Genomic DNA, 22,316 nt, shown 5'->3' on the forward strand with positions numbered 1-22,316 from the left:
TGGAGGTTGCTGTAAGCTGTGATGCCACAACACTCTCCCCAGGGCAACAGCTTGGGGCTCTGTCTCAAACAAACAACCCAAAATCAACTTTGGATTTTAAAAGGATCACTGTGTCTAAAATATAGAGAATGAACTGTAGATGGAATAGGATGGAAGCAGGGAGACCAGCTAAGAGGCTCTTGAAATCATCCAGGCAAGAGACGATGTGGATAGCTTAGCCTAAGAGGATGGTGGAAGGAAAGATGGAGAAAGTGATCGTCTGCATATATTTTGAAGAGCTATAAGAATGGAATATGGTTTATGCAAAAAGGAGATTTGTCAAGGAGAAATCCAAGGTTTTTGGCTTAAACAACCAGAAAGATTAAGTGCTATTTACTAAAGATTATAAGAGGAGCAGATTTGAGGAGAGAAACCAGTAGTTTCATTTTGCACATGTCTAAGGCCTTTTGTGAATTACAGAGCTTGTCTTTGACCGACTTAAGGTAAAATGTTCTCAGAAATTACTAATGACATACCCTTCTCCAGAGAACAAAAGGATACCACATGGACATTCTGAGTAAAATTTCAGAGACAAAAAAGACAGCGTTATCTTTGAAGGACTAGGGTCGTAGAACAATTCTGTTCTCTGACAGGTTTCCTTCCTTTGAGCATAGCAGTGGTTACAGACTTATCATTGCTCTAAAAATTTATCATTTTGTCCAGCGTCCTTGATTTCTGGTATTAGTAATATTTAGTAAATGGCACTTAATCTTTCTAGTTGTTTAGGCCAAAACCTCGAATTTGTCCTTGACTGATCTCTTTTTTGCATAAACCATATTCCATCTGGATAGCTCTTGGGTACAGATTTTCTAACTGTCCTGTTAATGAGCATCAGAAGTCCCTGTCAGAAATCTTGTTTGCTGGCACCAAAGATAGTCCCACCTTCTCTTCAATTGAAGAATTGCTGAAGAATCACTAGTCTCTCTGATGTACCAATGACTTTGTGTGTGAGTCACTTTCCTAAACAATGTATATATATTTCTTTTTTGGTTGAGAAGGTTTATAGTTTTTTTTGAGAGATTTAACACAAAGGGTCCACTTAGATCAAATCACAACTAAGAGCTTCTTCCAGGCTTTATCTTAAAATGCAAATACTGTACTGTTCAGAAATCTAAAGTAAAAGGAAGCTTTTTAAAAAACCATTAAATGTGTTCAGAACTTTCTAAGTTAAACTCAGTGAAATGTATTTTTTAAAAAAGGTAATTGACTTCTAATTTTATAGGATCCCAGCAATGGCAGTGATCAAAATCCACAGACAGGGCTCTGGGTGTTTGCTGCTGGGTGGCATAAGCCCCAACAACATTAATTAAGCAGTAACAGTTGAGAGGCAGGCATTTCTGGGGATCAATAACCATCTAGAGGGACTTAGTAATACAAAACCCAGCCAGACACTAATCTTCTGGATGTACCTTGTTGGCACTCTCATCATTTTTATAAGAAGGGGAGATATGTTGACATACTTATAAAAAAATTTTTAGCACATAATAAAGTTGCACTTGACAGTACATTTCTTGAAAGGATACGTCCTGCTAGCAGAGAATCATGGGCCAGTCATCTTTCAACATACTATTGGTTTGTGGTAATTATTTGTCACAAAGCCTAAGCTTTTGGACCAGGCATAGTACCTTTATGGACTTCCTCTGTTCTCTTTAGGCACAGAATCAATTATGTATGGATGAAAAATCTTGGTATTAGGCGGCGCCTGTGGCTCAAGGAGTAGGGCACCGGTCCCATATGCTGGAGGTGGCGAGTTCAAACCCAGCCCCGGCCAAAAATCACAAAAAAAAAAAAAAAAAAAAGAAGGGCAGCGCCTGTGGCTCAGTGAGCAGGGCGCCGGCCCCATATGCCGAGGGTGGCGGGTTCAAACCCGGCCCCGGCCAAACTGCAACCAAAAAACAGCCGGGCGTTGTGGTGGGTGCCTGTAGTCCCAGCTACTCGGGAGGCTGAGGCAAGAGAATCGCTTAAGCCCAGGAGTTGGAGGTTGCTGTGAGTGTGTGAGGCCACGGCACTCTACCAAGGGCCATAAAGTGAGACTCTGTCTCCACAAAAAAATAAAAAAAGAAAAAAGAAAAATCTTGGTATTTTATATTCATTTCTATGGACAGCAGTCTTCAAAGTATAGTCTAGGAATTCCAAGACTCTTTCAGGGGATTATAAAATCAAAACTATTTTCATATTAATGCTAAAACATCATCCACTTCCATTCTCTCAAGATTGAACATGGAATTTTCTAGATATTGCATGATGTGTGATAATTTCATCACTCTGATGACTAATAGAATATATGCCTGTTTTTTCTTGGGTTTAAAAGTTTTTCAATATACTGTTTTTGAGACTTTCTACAATTCTGTGATTATTTAAAAATTAAAAGTTTTATAACTTGTATTATAGTAAACATCAATAGATATAATACAAAGAAAAGCTCTTTGGAATCCTGAGTAACTTTAAGAGCGTAAAAGGATCCTAACACCAAAAATATTAGGAACTACTGCTATGGGATATATAAATAGATAGTAATTTTTCTTTCCTTTAGAAATGTAAAGAAATTATTTAGCCTTTATTTTATTTTTTTCTTCTTTTTTTTTTTTTTTTTGTTGAGACAGAGTCTCACTTTGTCACCATCGGTACAGTGCTATGGAATCATAGCTGAAACTCTTAGGCTCAAGCCATTCTCTTGCCTCAGCCTGCTGAGTAGCCAGGACTACAGGCACCTTAGCCTTTATTTTCTATTCTCTCTACCTTATATTTGATGTCCTCCTTACTCAAGGGCAAAGGAAAGTAAGCAAAACTCTGTTTACCTCAATAAGTCTCTCTGAATAAGATGTCCAGTTTGACTCATTCACTTCACCACTGATAATCTATGGTTAGTGTAAAACAATCTCTGAAACCACAAATTTTTTATAAACTTTATAAAGATGCAGACTTAAAACTTGGTACTGAGGTTCAAAAAGGCTAACCCTGCAGAGAAGAGCATCTGTTGGCTTGATTTTAATAATGAAGGAAGAAAGTTGTGTTTAACCTGGGGGGGAGGGGAACCTTACCTCTGTTGGTGCCTGGAATTTAACTATTAGGCTGCGTTGTCATGTAATATTTTTGCACATTTATTGAGTATCTTTTTTACTGCCCAGAAGTGACATTTTCTTCTTGCTAAGACAAAAATCCAATCACACTATGACATATATTACACCTTTTTGCAGCCTGTTATGTAGGCTCCTAAATACTCTGGTGAATTATAGAGAAAGATTCCTTTTCTTTAGAGAGAAATTGTAGGCCTCTGAAGATGTGCTCCTTCAGTGAGCGTTGTGTTGGTAGAGGAGTTCTATCACAGGAAGGAAGGACTCAGCATTGCTCTCTGGATCATTGCTTCCTGTGAAGGTTTCTGCATTAGACCTGGAAATCTAAAGCAACACGTTGGCTCGACTTACAGGGTCACCTGTGGCTCGTCCCTTCAGTCTTCTGTTCCCTAGTGTCCTTATTAGTGGTATTAATCCCATCCAGGGAACAGGCTCAGATTGACTTGCTGAAAACAATAGCTCTTGAATAGCTCTTTATTCTTCTGAGATCTCCTCTCCACCCTGATGGTGGTGGGAGAGACAAGCAGGGTAAATGAGCTGCCTGCCTTCTTACTGCTGGTGATGTATTTCACAAGGATCCACAGGGTGGTGGTCTAGTGAACAGCAAATGCAAAATACTGTTTTCAGGAGAACATGGTCAGCTGTGACTTTGGCTTTCTAAATTCTTCATTTTATCTTCTTTTTTTTTTTAACAAGGGAGTCCAAGAGATTTACCAAATTATTCATTTTAGAAAGCTCATCTGAGTTTAATTTTTTATTGACTTCATTTTTTCCCATTTGAACTTTCACTGATTTTTTTTTTTCTCACCGAACAAACAAGGAGTTCAGTAAAACTCCATTCTTTGGTCAGTCTTGTGTCCCAGTCCTTCTAAACCCACTCTAAAAATGACAAAAAATCAGAAATGTCATTTTGTAAAACACTTTAATGAATGCATTTTGGTACCTATAAAATTTATGATTTGTGGATTGGTCTCCACCAAAACAAAATAAATGCTTCTCTGTCACTTATAAAGTTACTTGTGGGCTAGGCTACTACAGACCTTTCGTGTAAACTCTAATTTAAAATTAAGAATACAGTGGCGGCGCCTGTGGCTCAGTGAGTAGGGCGCCAGCCCCATATGCCGAGGGTGGCGGGTTCAAACCCAGCCCCGGCCAAACTGCAACCAAAAAATAGCCGGGCGTTGTGGCGGGCGCCTGTAGTCCCAGCTGCTGGGGAGGCTGAGGCAGGAGAATCGCGTAAGCCCAAGAGTTAAGAGGTTGCTGTGAGCCGTGTGACGCCACGGCACTCTACCCGAGGGCGGTACAGTGAGACTCTGTCTCTACAAAAAAAAAAAAAAAATAAAAAAAAATAAAAAAAAATTAAGAATACAGGGCGGCGCCTGTGGCTCAAGGGGTAGGGCGCCGGTCCCATATGCCGGATGTGGCGGGTTCAAACCCAGCCCCGGCCAAAAAAAAAAAAAAAAAAAAAAAAATTTAAAATTAAGAATACAGTAGTCCTTCCCTCTACTTGCCATGGCTTCAGTTACTGTGGTCAACCACAGTCTGACAATATTAAGCTATTTTGAGAGAGAAAGCGAAAATACATATTCACATAAGTTTTATTACAATATGTTGTTACAATTGTTCTGTTTTACTAGTTACTATTGTTAATCTCTTAATGTGCCTAATTTATAAATTAAATTTTATCATAGGTATGAGAGTATAAGGAAAAACATAGCATAGAAAGGGTTTGGTACTACCCATGGTTTCAGGCATCCAGTGAGGGTTCTTGGAACATATTCCCCATGGATAAGAGGCTCTACTGCCCACCCAGGAAACCTTGGTTACATGGAGCAGGTGGGGGCTTGTACCATTGGTGATTCCTACTTTTCTTTTTTTTTGGCCAGGGCTGAGGTTTGAACCCACCACCTCTGCTATATGGGGTTGGCGCCCTACTCTGTTGAGCCACAGGCAACACCGATTCCTACTTTTCTTGAACACTCTTGTAATGTGGCAGCTGATTGACCTAAAACATTTATATGCATCCAGGATGTACATGTTAACATGAAAATTTTACCTTTTTTGTCCTTTTTCTTACCTTTCCTCTCAATTTTATAGGGTGATATCCATGAGGATTTTTGCAGTGTTTGCAGAAAAAGCGGCCAGTTGCTGATGTGTGACACGTGTTCCCGTGTGTATCATCTGGACTGCTTAGATCCTCCTCTGAAGGCGATTCCCAAGGGCATGTGGATCTGTCCCAGATGTCAGGACCAGGTGCGGTGGGTGGGTCGGAGGGATCAGTTGGGTGAGGGGACAAGGAGGAGATAGACACTGCCATCAGGAGGAATTCCTGTCCTGGGGAATGGCAGTCTCTTCTCTCTCCCAGGTGTTCTTCTCCAGGCCACATCTTCCCAGTTTACAGCCCAGCCAGCACTCAGGGACATAGCCTTCAGTCCCCAGAGGTTCTCTGCCATACCACTGAGGTGGACAGACTAACTGCTTCCTTGTATTTGAAATGACTTATCTTCTTTTTAAAAGTCCATTCTGCTTCATTCTCTGAATGGTCCAAACCTAGTACCTATATATAGAACTTACAGAAAACCAACTGCTCAACTGATGACTTCAAATTAACAGCAGTTTCACTTCCAACTTCTATTGTCCTCAGACTCAGAAAACTAACTATAAAGTGCCATCTTGATATTTCATGGACTTAACAGGCAGACATGTTAGTGACTATCCTAGTTTTCTTCCTCCTTCTCTGTTTGGTTTCTAATCTGTTTTTCTCAACTATCTATGTATCTTTATACCTTTGTGATTTTTTTTTTTTTTCAAAATTTTTCTTTATTTATTTATTTTTGCAGTTTTTGGCCGGGGCTAGGTTTGAACCCACCACCTCCGGCACATGGGGCCAGCGCCCTACCCCTTTGAGCCACAGGCGCCACCCTATACCTTTGTGATTTTTATTACAAGCTGTTCCAAGTCTTTTTTGGAAGTAGGCAAAATAAAAATACTTTGTATTTATTACAAAGTAAAATAATAAATAAACGAGCCCAGTAGCTTCTAGCAAGCATTGGGATCCTGTTCAGTTCTTTGGAATCCTGATTTGAGAGAATTCCAGTTTTTCCCTGTTCATCGTGATCCTTACACTGCAGTCTTACAGTAGAACATGGGTCATTCTGTCCTCTTCCTGATCCCACTTTGTGGCCCTCTGACAATTTTCTATACAAGGTCTGGGTTATGTTTTAGTATTTGGAGCTGATATTTAATTTCCTTGATCAGACTGTCTTTGGGAGACATGTAAAGGTAAAATCAAGATAGCAGCTTCCATCAAGTCCAGGACAAGCCTGCCTGTGGCCGTGGCCGCGGCCAGTGCTCTGAGGTGCCGCTTCTGTGTTGTTCTGGAGTTGGGAGTAGTCAGGATTGCCTGGCATGTGGAAGGGCAGGGCGCTCAGCCATGTCCTAACTTCCTCCCAGTACCTTGGCTCTTTCTGCCGCTGAACTTCATTTTCCTAGGCTGATATTTGAAACTGGTTAATCTAGAAATTATAGACCAGGTTTTGCAACATTGCTACCGTACATCCTTCCTGGATTTTTTTCTGCCAGTAGTCACAGAGACCCCTGCTTGCTGTGACGTACAGGATTGTGTTTAAACATCCTTCTCAAGGTAAAACTCTAAACATCTTTCCAGATGCTGAAGAAGGAAGAGGCGATTCCGTGGCCTGGGACTTTAGCAATCGTCCACTCCTACATCGCGTACAAAGCAGGTGAGGGTCCGCCAGGCCCCATCCTGGGAGCCTCCTTTTGTTTACAGAAAGTGCGAGAAGGCAGTATGTGTTTTATTTTCAAAAGGAAATTTAAAGTTAAAAATGAAAGCCTTTTATTGAATGAAGTACAGAGTTTTGGTAGTACTTCCTTAGGGAGGGAAAATGAAAAGTATTGTCTTATTCATTTAAAGCCAGGCCCAGCCACTGACCTTTTCTTAGCAGAGCAAAAAAAAAAAAGAAAGAAAACAGAAGAAAAAACGTTCCTTTCTATTTATTTATTTTCAGCAAAAGAAGAAGAGAAACAGAAGTTACTTAAATGGAGTTCAGATTTAAAACAAGAACGAGAACAACTAGAGCAAAAGGTGAAACAGCTCAGCAGTTCTATAAGTGTAAGTAAACCTCATGCCTTCAGCAGACACACAGGTGCATAGTTCCAAACGTTTCCACGTCCAGAACAGTACATGTGGACACACCGGCTGGTTCAGGGCCTTCCATTTGTTTATTAACAAGATGAACAGTTGAGAGTTCAGCCATCAGGTATAGGTGTCCAATTGGTAGATGGCGCCTTATCCAAGCTCTGGAACATCCTCTTAACTTTAATATGAGAGAGGATTTTCAGTATCTAGCTGTAGATATTAAGTAACGGCTACAACTGTGTAGCCACCACCCCTGCATTTTCCTGACAGTGTTTGGGAGAGTGTAAAGCCTCAACTGATGCAGAGCAGACACAGAGCTGGAGCCCTCGCGTCATTCTTTCTGGTCACCTGAGCTAGTAGGTCAATGCATATGGCCCTCCCTTCTCCTTTTATCCACACCGTGCCAATTACACTTCCTGGTTTTCCTGACCAGTGAGGAAGAGGGGTTTTTAGAGAGAAGTATTAAAAGTAAGTACTGCCTAGCCCAGTCTATCTAGGTGGGGGAAAGGGTTGTATTTGCAACAAGGGTATACCAGGTGGTGTCTTAGACTTGGTGGAGTTGAGCTGTCCCACTTACCTGCTTTCTTCTCTCTGCCATACCTACCCATGATGTTCTGTCCCTGCCTAAAATAGAAGCCAGGAAGTGTGGCGAGCTGAGGGCAAAAGATGTCCTACTGTCTGCAGTCTTTTGACCTTGGACTATGTTAGATTCTCTCGAATGTCATTGGCCCATCCTGATTCCTGCCTCTAAATTGTTACTGACCAAATGACCCTAAGTATGCTCTCAGATTGAATCCAGATATCACTGGTTTGTTTTCTACCCTGGAGAGTTCAGTCCAGTCCTGAAGGTCATTAATTACCATGACAGAAGCATATCAAAACCTGCCTAAACCACTTTCCAGGCATCTGTGGGAACTTTATTTTTAGTGACTTATTTCCTAGTATTATGGTGGTTATGCTAGTTTGGTTGTAAGTGCCAGTGCTCATGTGACAGTTTTTTGCCTGCACATGCTCTGCACCTTGGGCCATTCCACCCCTGCCTCGTTCCTTAGTTAGGAGCTGCCCGTTCCACTGAGGAGCTGAACAAGGCCTAAGGACTGCACCCCAGCCAGTAGAGGGCTCCTTTACCTGGACAGACAGAGCTCCTTCCCTCAGGTTATTTGCGTGGGGGTGAGGGGGATAGAAAAGTAGGAGGCTCAGTGCCACTGCCATTCTCCTTTGCTGCAGAAATGCATGGAAATGAAGAACACCATACTGGCCCGGCAGAAGGAGATGCACAGCTCCCTGGAGAAGGTAAAACAGCTGATTCGCCTCATCCATGGAATCGACCTCTCCAAATCTGTAGACTCTGAGGCCACTGTGGGGGCCATCTCCAATGGCCCGGACTGCACCCCTCCTGCCAACGCCACCACCTCCACACCGGCCCCTTCCCCCTCCTCCCAGAGCTGTACAGCGAACTGTAACCAGGGGGAAGAGACTAAATAACAGAACCCCTCTAGGAGAAGCCACGGGATCCCGGCCGCAAGGAGAGCAAAACACTGAAGACTCTAGAAAAGCAAAGCCGGATTTCTTCTGGAAAGTACAGAATTCTTTTGGTTCTTTGGTTCCAGAGAGAGAGAAGCTTGTGCCAGGTGGCACCAGAGTTTGCCAATTGATCCTTCTTATTCTGTGTGTACATGCAAAGATTGGACCATGTTACATGAAATAGTGCCAGCTGGAGGTTCTTTGCCAGCACCATGCCAAGTGAAATAATATATTTACTCTCTCTATTATACACCAGTGTGTGCCTGCAGCAGCCTCCACAGCCACGATGGGTTTGCTTTTGTTTCCTTGGGCGGGGAGCAGGGACGGGCGGGGGGAGGAGAGCAGGTTTCAGACCCTTATTTGCCGAGCCGTTTGCTTAGGTAGAAAAGACGAGTCCAAAGAGTGTGTGGGCTTTCCTGTTCCTAAACTTTCACTACTATAAAACCAAAAAAGGAAATTGAGATTGAACTCATCCCGTTGCCCAGAAGAGGGAAGAAGAGTGGCTGGGAGGGAGCCAGGGTGGGAAAGTGGAGCGACCAAGCAGTATTTAGTATTGTCTGAGGGGCTGGCGCAGGGAGGTGGACACCTAGAACACCCTACGGGTTCTCCTCCGCACAGGCCCTGCTCACCACGCGGGGATCCCCACCACTCCTGAAGCCTTGGGACTCTCCTTCCCTCCCCGCTTGGTGATCGCATCCCTGTGGTGATCCGTGTGTCTCCTCTCCAAGAACAAGCAGAGCCGGGGTACCCTGTGCCTGAGGCAGGGAAGAAGGGTGTGTGTGTCCAGGAAGGGAAAAAGGTGGATCAGTGATTTTACTTGAAAACAAGCTCCATCCCTTTTCTATATTTATAAGAAGAAAAGATCTGAGCGAAGCAGCACGCGACCCAGGTGTGTGTGAATTGAATGGAGATGTTTCTTTACTCTTTTATTTTTGTTTTTCTTCTTTTTTTCTCTAAAGAAAGTTTTATTTTATTGTTTATTTTACTTTCTTGGTAACAAAAAACTAAAATAAGGAATAGAAAAGCTGTTTTTCAGGCTGACAGTCCAATTAAGGGTAGTCGAGACCTTGCATGGTAGACTAGGAATCATAGTGTCAGTGAGGTCCAGTGAGTCTTTGTGAGTCCTTGTGTCATCGTTCGGGCACTGTTTTTTTATGCAAGGGCAAAAATCTTTGTATCTGGGGGAAAAAAACAACAACTTTTTTTTTTTTAATTAAAAAGGAAAATAAACGATATTGAGGTCTTCCTAGTGTTACTTAAAATTAAGATCAAGGTAAGAAACATTGTAAAAAAAATTACAAAGTGCTATTTGTTTCCTAAAAACAGTGATTTCTATTAAAAAGGTGTCAGAACTGGAGAAAATGCCGTGTAGTTATAATTTTTTAGCACAGAACCTGCTGATCACGATGACATTTTGCTGTGTGTGTCTCTAGACTGGTGGGCCGGCCTCCATGAGGGGCAGGGCAAAGCTCCCCACCATTCTCCCCTCCTCAGAAAAAACCTGTCCTCTCTTCTTGGTGCAGGGATCTCGTCTGTTGTTGAAGCCCAGATGGAGTATGGATGGTTTCAGGGTCCTACCTGTGGTCTCCTCAGACGTTGCTAGAGCAAAAGGCTGGTGCCTAAATAAGATCCCTTCCTTTGGTGCTGCTCTTGGTCTTTCAGCCACCAGCATTTCGAGTGCCCGGGGGGCACCTCTGAGGGAAGTGGCCAGTGGACCTCAGTGGTGCTCGTGCACCCTGGCCTTGGCAGGGAGGGTGTGGGGGTGCAGGCTGGCTGCATCAGCCCTCGGTGCTCAGAAGGAACAAAGGAGAAGAGAGATGTCTTGAGGGTGCCTCAGAGAGCCCCAGGCTAGCCTTTATGTGTGTCTGTCTTGCCTTTGAAGAGAGGTTTGAAGCTCTAGCCACTTTCTGTGCCTGCTGGCTCCAGGCAGGAGAGATGGAATTTACTATACTCCGCCTACCCACAAGGTTCCTGGGTAACCCTTAGCTGGAATTGCTGTGCTTGCCTTGGCTTGGCCTGTTGTGGCCTCTCCTTCTTCTGAAAGGCTCAGACCATTTCTTTCTTCTTGCCTTGTGGGAAAACAATTGTGTCAGAAGCATGTTCTCGCTGGAGACCCTTGCCCATTGTGTGCCCCCGGCTGAATGGAGGAAAGTGGAGGCTCTGCACCCTGGTCCATCTCCCCAAGCCCGTCCCAGGATCTTGTAATGGCCAGAGTCCAGGAGTGGCAGAAAAGGTCCCATTGGCTTGTCTCCCACCCAGTTAGGCCCAAAAAGATCCTGAAAACAAATGGAACAGAGAGGAGATTATCTTCTTAGAGTAAAATATGTCTTATCCATACCTGCCATTTCTGTTCACCTTCCTGAGATACCAGAAGAGGGAATGAGGTTGGCCTGCACAGGCCTCAGTCAGGCCCTGCCTTGCTGCGTTGGTTGAGGGGCACAGAGAAGAGCTCCTTCTTCTCATTCAGAAACCAAGGTGCTATGTCTCCTCGGGGAGCTTTGCAGATGCCTGGTCCAGTGGAGGGGTAGTTGGCAGAGAAACAGAGACGAGGTGGAAGGCTGTATACCCTGTCTCAGAGCTCTCCCCTTCGACTTGTCTGGGCCTGCTGGCTAGGGGTTGCCCCTACATGTTAACCTATCTTTCCCTGAAAGAAGTTGGGAAGCCATCACCACTAGAGGCCTTTGCTTGGAGAGGAGCTGCCTGAGGAGTCTCGGTTGGGGAACAGGGCTAGGAGTTGGCCCGAGTGCTGCTCTGAGCAATGTCCACTACACTCAAACCTCACCTAAAGTTTGGGGCATGTGAGCTGTTTGTGGGTCAGCTAGTATGGAATACAGGATGCAACCCTGCCCTCAAACCTTCACTCTGGACTCAAACCACAAGACACTGTTTGACTGTAAAGAAACGGTTCATATCACTCAAATCTCCTTTTACATCGCTGTCATGACAGAAGAGCTCCACTCTGTCCTCCCAGATTGGGTACCTGTGACTATCTGAGACACGTGCTCATGACAGCCCCACCACCACCCCCAGCTCCCTCCACTTCCTTCTTCCTCCTTCCCCCTGCCGCTCTTTCCCTGTGGCCCAGAATTTAGCTACTCTGACAGCCTGAGATTAGATGGCTTTGTAGTCACTTCAGAGACCAGGAGTGGCTACCCACTGGGCCCTGACCGGGAGTCCCCTTGTTAGGCCCCTGTGTCCTGGAGGCAGTGAGGTCATGTTGCTCTCATCCCCACCTCTGCTTCTTGACAGAATTGCCACCTGCCAGATCCTTTTTCTTTCAAGGAGCCTGTTGGGTCTTGTCTTACCTCTGCTGAGCGTATCTGGAGTTCTGGTTTCTTCCTTCCCTTTTGGGCCCTTTGGGGTGAGCCTGCTGGTCATGTCTGACAGGGGCCTGTATGGGAACTGTCTGTAGAGCCCATGACACGGCCCAGACAGCCTCCCCCAAGCACCATCCAAGTGTCTGGCTTCCCTGCATGGCCTGCCTGGATGCCCAGCAGGCATGTGAACTGGTGAGGCTGCACACAGCTCATCCCCCGAGGTGAGCATGTTTGCAGCTCATTTCCAGCTAAGCCTCTTCAGAGCCACACCTCCTCGTCCCTCGCTTACACCCTTTACCACAGTGTCCTTCTAGGGTGTGGTCCTCCTGATTTATCCAAAGGGCTGAATTTAGGAGACTTTTACCCCCAAGGGCAAAGGCTCTTAGGGTAATAGGATAGTTGCCCAGGTGCATTTTCTAGGCCCTGAGCACTACAGATCCCCTGGCTTCTGTTGGGCGGAGGTAACTTTGTGTAAATGTGAACCTTGCCCCCACCCTCACAGGCATCCTTGGCAGTAAGCAGGAGTCCCATTCTCACCCTAACTCAGCCTGTTCTCTGTATCAGCTCCTCTTGAAGAAGGGACTGGATGGCTCCTGGGAAGAGTCCTCTGGCCTTCCCTTTAAAGTGAAGGAGAGGAAGCAGGGGGTTATCCAGAGAGCCGGGGTAGGAATTCTTAAAAAACAGTTCTTATAAAGGGAAGGCAGGGCTCACAGATTCCACTCGGCACCCCTTCTCACAAGCCCTTGTTCCCGGAGGACTCTGCCACCCTATAGCAGCTGTTGGCCCCTCACCTCTCTCCGCTATTGTTGGTCCTCAGCCCAGGGTGAGCTGCAGTCAGGCCGGGCAGGACAGGCAGGCCAGAGGTCAGCAAGCTCCGCGCAGAGAAGAGCCAGCCAGACCCCAATCCTGTCTCTTGTCCATGCCCTTTGTGATTTCAGTCTTGGTAGAACTTGTATTTGGAGTTTCGTGCTTCAAAATTTTTGTTTTTGTTTGTTTGGTTTTTGTTTTGAGGGGGTGGGGGGGATACAGAGCAGCTGATCAATTTGTATTTATTTATTTTAACATTTTACTAAATAAAGCCAAATAAAGTCTCTCAGCCTCATGGTTTTGGGTTTGGGGCAGGGGAGGGTGGGCAAGAAACACCTCCATTCCAGGCTCTGCCGTCCCCAACTCACACTGTCTGGGAGGACATTCTTGCCCTTGAGGGCCCAGGCCCTCCTGGACTCCTGCCAGACTGGGCACCTCCCCTGCTCAGTGAGGCCCTCATGCCTCAGAGAACTAGGCCTTGATTCCCCCAAACCAGGAGGAACATGAAAAGATTTTTTTTTTTAACTTTAATTATGAAAAAAGAGTGTATAATCAAAGGTAGGGGAACCGGCCCCTAACTGGCTGGGGCAGTGGGAAACCAGAACCCAAAATAGCAGCAAGGGGAGGACCCCAGGCCCCACCCCACAGGGGCTCCACCTTAAATAATTTAAATAGTGATGGTGGGAGGGCAGCAGGATGGCAAGGTTGCTCTAGTGTCCATGGGGCCAAGGTGAAGGGCAGGGTGAGCCTATGCAGCTCCAGCCTGGGAGGCTCAGGTGGGGTTTTGGGGCTGCTGAAGGGCAGTGAGGTATTTGAGGGCGGCAGCCCCATACTGGCGGGACAAGTCCTGATGGAACTCATCCTTGAGGGCCTGGAGGCAGTCACGATAGGTGGGGCTGGAGCGGAAGCGTGAGATGTCAAGGCTTGGAGCATGGGGCAGGTGGATGGCAAAGGCCTCAGGCAGCACCAGGAGCTCATATTCCTGCAGGGCAGGGGAACAGAGATTGCCTGCGCTGGTAGGGAGACCCTGCCCTGGGAATCCAGCCCTTAACAGTTAAAGCAGGGACCAAAGGGCAGAGGGCCTGGAGTTCTCCAGAAGGAAAACTTCTAACAGTATTGCCTCATGGTGTGGTTCACCAGGCAGAGGTATGGTGAGTTCCCTGGACCTAGTGTTCAGTAGCAGTTCCTCACCTGTGCATCCAGCTCCATGATGTGGGCCACCTTGTTCCAACCAAAGCCCACAAAGCGGGGGTCATAGCGGGGACAGTCACGTGGCACCACCACATAGGGCTCGTAGTCAGCTGCCCATTGCACACGGTATGGGGCCTGAGCCTCCTGCCAGCGGGCATAGTCTGTGGGTGCGTGACCCTGGGGCCATTCATGATACCTGTGCAGCAGGATCAGACAGGGAGCCAGTCTAAGGCTAGGATCTGTGGGCGGTGCACCAGCATGGGGAGCAAAGCTGGGTTGGGCAGCACCCTCTCCTACCTGAAGGTGTAGAGAGCACCGGCATCTAGCAAGGCCAGCAGCTCCTCCTTGGAAGTGGGGAAACTGAAGTGGTAGTGCAGGGTCTCGAATGCTGGCACCACCAGGGCTGCTTTCCGCTGGCTGCCCAGCCCCAGCTGCTCAATGGAGGTCCTGAGGAGCAGCACGCGTGAGCAGGACAGCAGGGCTGGGCCTCTGCCGCCAGTGCTGGGCCAGTGCTGCCACAGAGACATTGGCCATACAGCCTCACTCCCAAAGACTCTTACCTGATGCCACCCTAATGCCCTGATGGGACGTGAGACACAATAGGGCCACTGTTAAAGCAGCCCTGGCCCCTTCTCTTATACTCTGTGGCCACCTACATGATCTGACACAAACCCCATCATGCAGAGGGCGGAAAGGAGCAGGGGCATACCTACCTCAGGCCCCCCCAGCCCGACCTTGTCTATATCCACCCCTCCACCGTTCCTCTCACTTCCTCCAGACCCACCTGAGATAGTCATAGAGGGAGTAAGCAGGCAGAAAGTCAATGTCACTGAGGAAGACGTAAGGTGTGAGGGCCTGAGCCAAGGCCACATTGCGGAGCTGGTTGACAGGGTAGAGGGGACCCTCACGGTATACCACATGGTAGGCCACGTCCTGCCGGGCAGAGAGCACTGGGGAGGCCTCGACGAAACGCAGGAACTGCTGGGCCTCTGCATCTGTCAGGTACAAGGCCAGGCTCATGGGACCTGGCCAGTGCCTGCACAGGGCTTCCAGCATCTGTAACCTGGGGCAGGAGGCGGGGCAGGGCAAGGTCAGCCATGCTCTACCCTCCTTGCACAGAAGTCCAGGTAGGGCAGGAAACCTTCCCAGAGCTAGCTGCTGCTGGCACCCCCTCCAAGAACTTGGCACCTTGTAAGCACCTTCTGAGCAGGTCTTTAATCTTTACAACTACCTCACCAGGTGGGTACTTTCTCTTCTGACAGATGAGAAAACTAAGGGCTGGAGGTATTAAGACTTGCCCATGGTCCCACAGCTACTAAGGGGCAGTTCCAGGCATCTGAATTACTCCAAAGCCCATGCTCTTTCTACCATATCCAGTATCTCCAACTGCTGGAACCCCATGAGGGACAGGCAGCTCACTACTACAGCATCAGGCTGCCAGATGAAACCTCCTCTCAGAAATTCCCACTCCTGGCAGCGCCTGTGGCTCAGTGAGTAGGGCGCCGGCCCCATATGCCGAGGGTGGCGGGTTCAAACCCAGCCCCGGCCAAACTGCAACCAAAAAATAGCCGGGCGTTGTGGCGGGCGCGTGTAGTCCCAGCTACTCGGGAGGCTGAGGCAAGAGAATCGCGTAAGCCCAAGAGTTAGAGGTTGCTGTGAGCTGTGTGACATCATGGCACTCTACCTGAGGGCTGTACAGTGAGACTCTGTCTTCTACAAAAAGAAAAAAAAAAAGAAAGAAATTCCCACTCCTAGCCCATCTGTGTTCCCTGGGGCTGCCCTTAGCACCCTCACCGGTCCATGGAAAGCTGGGTCACCAGGGTGACATCATGAGGCCGGGGAGTTGGTGGCTCATGGGGCAGGAAGGTGATGTGCACACGGTGCACAGTGAGCTGCTGCTGCCGGAACTCAAAGCAGGAATCTTCCTCATCGAGTTGTTCCAGGACCTGCTGCAGCCAACACAGGTCAGGGCGAGGGCAGGACATGGCCCCCCAGGCGAGGCTGGGTCCCACCAGAGGAAAGAGGGGCAGGGCCTTCACAAAGCCAGAGAAGATGGCTCTCTCTCACCTGCACGGCACCAGGCAGGGGCTGGCTAGGGCACCCAAAGAGCTCTCTCCGCAGCAGGTTCCCATCATACTCCGTGAAGGTCAAGTAGAAGTTACGGAAGAATGCCACATGCTTGTTCTTCACCCGCAGCTTCTTTGGTGAGTTCCAGTGGATCACCTGGGACCCAGAGGGTGTCCACGGGGGTATTGGGAGCAGGGAGCAGGAGTCCCCATCCTTAGCCCATCCCTGTCCCACTCACCTTGAGGTCAGATGCCTCAGAGTAGCAGCGTTCAGCCAACGTGTGGTCTGATAGTTGCACATTCCAGATGCAGGGCAGGGGCTGCACCATCCCCGGGTGCCCCTTGATCACAGCATTGAAAATGTCCTGGGAAGAGACAGCCATCACACCTCAGCCCCCAGCCTGCCACCCTCCCAGCCCCCACTCATGCTGCCCAGACCTGGTCAGCCAGTGAGGTGGCAGGCAGGGTGAGGAGCTCCCGGCTAGCTGTCAGCCTCCACATCTGTTCCCAGCCAGCTGTCCGCAGCCGGTCCAGCTGTAGCAGGATCACACCTGCCGATGGGAAGAGGTTGTCATGCCTACCTGGGATGACCTGATCCTGGGGGGCTAAGAGTCATGAAGGTGTCTTTTGCATGTTTATTTGTTGTCTAATTAGTATTTTCTGACAGTTCAGACATTATTGTGGACTACTTCTGTCAACAGTCCAACCTTTTGGGGCGATAGAGAGGCACTGTACACTGCCTAGCTTACAGAGCACGTCCATGTCTACCTTCTCACCCTTGAGAATTCAGGGGCTGTTAAAATCATCCCCATTTAATGGATAAGAACATGGAGGCACAGAGGGACCAAGCGAGTTGGCCCAAATTATCCAGCATGCACAGCCAACGCTGGCACTGTTTTCCGGCTCTTCATCCAGTGTTCCTTCCACAGCACTGTTCTTCTTGGGGGACCACCTAGCATTCTTTGCCCTGCCCAGCCCCTGGGGCCCAACAATCAACAGCCTACCCCTCTGCCTCCCCCGCACCACTGTCCCTACCTGTGTTAAATCCCCGGCCCAAGGCAGGCCAGGGCCTGTGGTTCTTCCAAAGGTTGCCCAGGTACCAGTTGCTCTGGTTCTCCACGAGCCCAATCGCCTGCTTGTCTAGGAGGGGAGGACATAAGGGAGCTGTCTGAGCCTGCCATGGGACCTGGGCTCAATGCTAAACACAGGGGGTCCTGGGAAGGCCAGGGAGCGGGGCTGGCTAGGGCAGGGGCCCATGCCTCTCACCAGAAAAATGAGCAAAGAGTGCCCAGAGCTCCGCGATATCAGAGGCAAAGGTGACATCTGTGTCCAGGACAATGACTCGGGCCAGGCCAGGGGGCAGGACTCCGGGCAGCACTAGCTTCATTAGCCCATACAGGCCAGAGTAGTGCTTGTTGGGGATCCAAGAGACCTGGGGCTGTTGGGAGAAGGGCAGGGCATGAGCTGGCAAAGACCTATGGGCCAGAACATAGAGGGGGACTCGGTGGGGAGAACAGATGAAGTCCAAAAGAACCAAGGCTTTGAACTTTAGTAGGTGTGATGGAACTGGGGATTCTCTTCCCCCACCCCCTAGGAGGAAGGGGATGGGCGGGCACGGCTGGCAGGGGTGCAAAGGGGCTGGGGCTCCTGCCTTGAGTTCATCAGCATCATAAAAGCTGACATGGACAGCGGGCACCAGCCATGTGTGGAAGAGTGTCTCCAGGATGTTTCTGGCCACTGCGTTAGTCACCAAGTGGAGGTGCAGCGGATTTTTCCTTTTGGGTGAACAGAGAGGAAGCCTGAGAGACCCCAGCAAGAATGACATGGGACAACCCCTAGAGGCTCAGAGGTGGATCATCTGCAAAGTCCTTTTCCATATCCAGCTTAGGATATTTTTACAACCACTCTACAAAGGAGCAAGGGGACACTGTCCTCATGTCACAGACACGGAAGACAGAGCTATGAGACCCAGTGACTTGCCAAGACTTTGTCCCTTCCCCACTTGTGACCCATCTCCACTGTACCTGTAGAAGAGTATGGACTTCACCAGAGTGATGAGATCTCGGCTGGAGTTATGCCCCGCGCACACAATGGCCACATGCAAGAGCTGGGAAAGGGACACTGAGTTTGGTAGCAGTCCCCCCACCCAGACGGTTGAGCGGGCCTGGCCTCCTGGGTCACGGAGGAGTGGGGCAGCAGGATCCAACCCCCCATCTCAGGCATGGGGAAACTGAGATTGGAAACGGAGGAGGGTCGCAACCGAGACACCCCCAGCTGGCTGGCCAGTGCTAGGGGAGGCACCAGGTGTTGTGGTTCCCACAGGTGTCCAGGTGGCCGGGCTGGGGGGAGGCGCGCCGGGGGCCGTGCGCACCTACCTCGCACCGGGGTGGCAGCTGCAGCTGCGGGGCACAGTCGGAGTGGTTGTGGCCGCCCTGGTCTCCCGGCGGGTCTCCGTCGAAGGCAGCTGCTCGCCGCAGCTGCCCGTCTGAGGGGACACGTGGCGTGAGCGGGCAGGCAAAGAATCCCAGGCCCCTAGCTCGTTCTCCTCGCTCGCGGCACTCACAGCCCGGGTCCCCACCGAACAGGAAGAATCCGAACAGCAGCAACAGCAGCAGCAGCAGCGCGGCGGCCCCCAGCGCTCGGGGGAGCCCTCGGGGCAGCATGGCCGCGGTCGGGGGCGCTCAGGGCGGTGTGCGACCCCAGGCTGCGGGCTCCATCACCCGCCCTGCGGGCCGAGGAGAGAGAGAGGAGAAGGCGCAGTCCTGGACGCCCGGGCCGACGGCCCCCGGCTAGTCCTGCAGTGCTGCTTCGCGGTCCTCACCTGCTCCCGCGGCTCCCAGGCCCCCGCCCTGCGCCTTCAGCCTTGAGCCGGGAGCCGGGCCCGCCCCCAACCTGGGCTCAGGTTTCACCTCCTCTCGGCTGAGCTCGAAGGGGCGGGGAGACCCCGGTGCGGGGCTGCTACCGCCCTCTTCCCCAGGCCTCCGACGGCCCTCTGCTTGCCAGGTGCCCCGAGGACCCCCTTTCTGGGCTGAGTTTCCCACCAACACACGGGGAAGGCTATGGAACGCGGAAGCAGCCATCCAGGGAGAGCGAGTCCCCAACATCTGGCCTGAACCCATTCTCCCGCTCGCGGCTTTGGGGCCCCGTCTCCGCCCCCAACTTCCCCGGGGGAGGGGCTAGTGACCCCAGGCCGGGAGCAAAGGGACTGCCAGGGCACAACCTGAGTGAGAGGAAGGGGACAGGAATGCTGGGCCTCGGGGGACAGGGACACCTGCTCTGAGGACGGAAGGCGGGGCCGGCAGAGACCTGCCCAGGAGCCAGCGAGCACCTGGAGCCCTCGCCTTCCCCTCCACCCGCAGTCCAGGTGGCCCGGCCCTGCCCGGCGGCGGCCTTAACTCGGCCGGGACAAAGCGCCCTTGTGAAGGCCGCCTCCAGCCCGGGAGCTGGCAAGGGGCCTCAGGCTGGCGGCCTGGGCTGCCTGGGCAGGGCCAGGATCCCCCACCCTGTCTAGACCGTCGTGATTGTGCCAGCGCCTCCTCCGCCTGAACCTCTTCCTCCTTCCTTCTAGGCGGAGAAGCCCATAGCAGGCCTCAGCCTGGCCTCTGGCCCTGGAGCGGGTGGTGGGCCCTCTGGACTGCGCACAAGATGAGTGTGCCAGTCCCTGTGCTAACCCTCTCTCATCCTCACGTCAATCCTATGATGAGGGCTTTATTCTCCGGCAGAGAGCTGAAGTGACCAGGTTGTCAGACAGGAATGCCCTCTGCCATGCCCTCCCCCCACACCCCACCGGTCTCACACCCCTTCCCCAGGCTCTGGGCAGCAGAAGAAACTTTTCTGCTCTTCCTCTCAAACGGTCTCCTGTCCCCGGACTTACCCGTGGTGTTCCTTCTGCAGGAACGCAGTTTCCCGTGGGACTGGCTGGCAGTCATGGAAAGTTGGAGGCCTCTGCTTGTTTACTGCCTTTCTCCCTCCTAGCACTAAGCTGCTCACCGGACAGGGACCTTGTCTCTCTTGTCCTGGGCTGGGCACAGCCTTGCACATACCAAGCGCTCAGTACATGTTGGAAGTGGGTGAAAAGGGGTTCAGGCTGTTTTCCTTTAGCCAAACTTCCAGCTACAAAAAGTGAAGTGAACCTAGAAGACTTGTGGAAAGTCTCTGAGACCTCTATGTCTCCACTCCTATGAGGCCAGGAGAGTCTTTGTTTGGGACATGGGGAAGGTCAGCTTTGGAGGCTTTGGAGGCCAGGGGTAATGGTTGCTATGGAGACTGATGGTGGCTCCTTGCACATCTGGAGGAGAGGAGATGGGCAATGCCAGGCCATCCAGGCATCTTGAGCTTTGTGCCTCCAGCTTCCCTGATCCCCAGCTCTAGCCTATAGCTGGGGTGGGGATGGATAATTCCCACCCCCAGTGCTTCAATAGAAACTAACTGTGGGGGAGCAGATAGGGTACACAGTCAATGGCCTGGCCCAGGGAGGTGGTGCCTGTGGCTCAGTGGGTAGGGCGCCGGCCCCATATACCAAGGGTGGAGGGTTCAAACCCGGCCTGGGACAAACCGCAACAAAAAAATAGCTGGCTGTTGTGGTGGGCGCCTGTAGTCCCAGCTACTCTGGAGGATGAGGCAAGAGAATTGCCTAAGCCCTGGAGTTGGAGGTTGCTGTGATCTGAGACACCACAGCACTCTACGGAGGGCGATAAACTGAAACTCTGTCTCTACCAAAAAAAGGGGGGGGGGCAGGAAGCTAGCAGGGAAGCTGGGTCAGCAGATCTCACTGTGGTCACTCATTCCACCGGCTTCTCTCCAACCTCACCACTCAGGCCTGCCTGGCCCCCAGGGGGTTGCTGTGGGGTATTGAGGGGAGATGGGTATGGGCATGTAACGGGTGCTGTTCCTCTAGGCCTGAGACCCAGTTTAAACCTACTTTGCCTTGGACTATGCTGTGTGACCTTGGACCAGTCAGGCTCCTCTATGGGCCTCTGGTGTCCTCATTCATATCTATTGGGCTGGTCTGTCTTCCCCTGTGCTGTGGGGCAGACTGAAGGAAGGAGGATCCAGCCCAACCTGCTCAGAGGCCCTTCTAGACCAGCCAGGTGGCCAGATACAGGCAGGGGCCCAGGGAGCAGGGTGCGCCCCCTCAGAGCCTCCTGCACACGCTGCTACTCTTTGTCTCTGGGCCCTAATCAGGCCCAAGATCTAGAGAAGAAATTCAGGCAGCCCTGTTGCTGCTAACCTGGCTGAGCCCATGCTCCCCCCATCCCAGTCCTAGAGGGAGAGAGGAAAAAGTGGCTCCAGCCCAGCCTCCTCATAATCTGTTCTGAGGAGGCTGCCCTTCTGTCCTCCAAGCCGCTCTGTCTCCCCAGAATGATAGGACCACCAGCCCTGGGAGTGCTGAAGAAGCCTCACATTCTCCCTCCTCACTCTCTCCACTGCAGCAGAGGGTGGACTGGGAGGAGTGGCCACCTATGTGATTTGGGGAATGAGCTCATTAAAATGGTGGGGTAAAAGTCAGGTACAGCTCTGAAATCCTAGCACTTTGGTAGGTTGAATGGGAGGATTGTTTGAAGCTAGGAATTCAAGACCAGTCTTGGCAACATAGTGAAACACTGTCTCTACAAAAAATTAGAAAAATAATGCCAAGTGTGATGGCTCATACCTGTTATCCTAGCACTCTGGGAGGCTGAGGCAGGTGGGTTGCTTGAACTCAGGATTTGGAGACCAGCCTGAACAAGAGTGAGACCCCATCTCTAAAAATAGCCAGGCATGTGGCAGGAACTTATAGTCCCACCTACTACAGAGGCTGAGGCAAGAGGATCACTTGAGCCCAAGAGTTTGAGCTCGCTGTGAGCTATGACAGCACAGTACTCTACTGAGGGCAACAAAGTGAGACTCCATCTCAAAAGAAAAAAAAACATAAAAATAAGCTGAGCATAGTAGTGTGGCGTCTGTAGTCCCAGCTACTTAGCAGGCTGAGGCAGGAGGAGCACTTGAGTCCAGGAGTTTTAAGTTGCAGTGTGCTGTGATGACATGATGCCACTGTGCTCTAGCCTGGGCAATAGAGCAAGACCCTGTCTCAAAACAAATAGACAAACAAAAAAAACAAAACAACAACAAAAACCACCTGTAATCCCAGCACTCTGGC

The 22,316-nt window shown here is 50.2% G+C and overlaps 2 protein-coding genes across 27 annotated transcripts in view; one reads left to right on the top strand and one right to left on the bottom strand.

The window, feature by feature from the left end:
* Nucleotides 1–10,153, top strand: part of PHF21A (PHD finger protein 21A) — a 199,898-nt gene extending 189,745 nt beyond the window's left edge. For all 23 annotated transcript variants that reach the window (XM_053560411.1, XM_053560395.1, XM_053560419.1 and 20 more), the window contains 4 exons: nucleotides 5,211–5,366; nucleotides 6,781–6,856; nucleotides 7,142–7,245; nucleotides 8,500–10,153. In XM_053560411.1, coding sequence (XP_053416386.1) covers nucleotides 5,211–5,366; nucleotides 6,781–6,856; nucleotides 7,142–7,245; nucleotides 8,500–8,757 — 594 coding nt within the window. In that variant the 3' untranslated portion in view covers nucleotides 8,758–10,153. The remainder of the gene's footprint in view (nucleotides 1–5,210; nucleotides 5,367–6,780; nucleotides 6,857–7,141; nucleotides 7,246–8,499) is intronic.
* Nucleotides 10,154–13,547: 3,394 nt separating this feature from the next.
* LARGE2 (LARGE xylosyl- and glucuronyltransferase 2) lies at nucleotides 13,548–19,131 on the bottom strand. Of its 4 annotated transcripts, XM_053560394.1 has the most exons (15): nucleotides 18,999–19,131; nucleotides 18,756–18,902; nucleotides 18,553–18,662; nucleotides 18,202–18,284; nucleotides 17,829–17,952; nucleotides 17,444–17,615; nucleotides 17,213–17,317; nucleotides 16,616–16,728; nucleotides 16,417–16,542; nucleotides 16,179–16,334; nucleotides 15,906–16,060; nucleotides 14,896–15,174; nucleotides 14,409–14,558; nucleotides 14,112–14,307; nucleotides 13,548–13,902 (listed from the first exon to the last, which is right to left on the bottom strand). In XM_053560394.1, exons 2-15 carry the CDS (start codon nucleotides 18,838–18,840, stop codon nucleotides 13,693–13,695), a joined length of 2,064 nt encoding a protein of 687 aa, XP_053416369.1. In that variant the 5' UTR covers nucleotides 18,841–18,902; nucleotides 18,999–19,131; the 3' UTR covers nucleotides 13,548–13,692. The 4 variants fall into 4 exon arrangements, with proteins under 4 accessions (XP_053416369.1, XP_053416367.1, XP_053416366.1 ...); XM_053560392.1 differs by having other exon boundaries at nucleotides 15,906–16,057; nucleotides 18,553–18,902; XM_053560391.1 differs by having other exon boundaries at nucleotides 18,553–18,902.
* Between the last annotated feature and the right edge of the window lie 3,185 nt (nucleotides 19,132–22,316).

Source organism: Nycticebus coucang, chromosome 14, assembly GCF_027406575.1.
Source record: "Nycticebus coucang isolate mNycCou1 chromosome 14, mNycCou1.pri, whole genome shotgun sequence".
In the NCBI taxonomy this organism is placed as follows: domain Eukaryota; kingdom Metazoa; phylum Chordata; class Mammalia; order Primates; family Lorisidae; genus Nycticebus; species Nycticebus coucang.

Bases quoted from the DNA above. Each gene is read 5' to 3' on its own strand.
- LARGE2 (XM_053560391.1), bottom strand. From the start codon at position 18,840: ATGCTGCCCCGAGGGCTCCCCCGAGCGCTGGGGGCCGCCGCGCTGCTG. The intron at 17,953-18,201 runs GTACAGTGGAGA...TTCACCCAAAAG, and splicing joins AAGTCCATACTCTTCTACAG to GAAAAATCCGCTGCACCTCC. The intron at 16,061-16,178 runs GTGAGAGAGAGC...TGTTGGCTGCAG, and splicing joins CCCTGCCTGGTGCCGTGCAG to CAGGTCCTGGAACAACTCGA.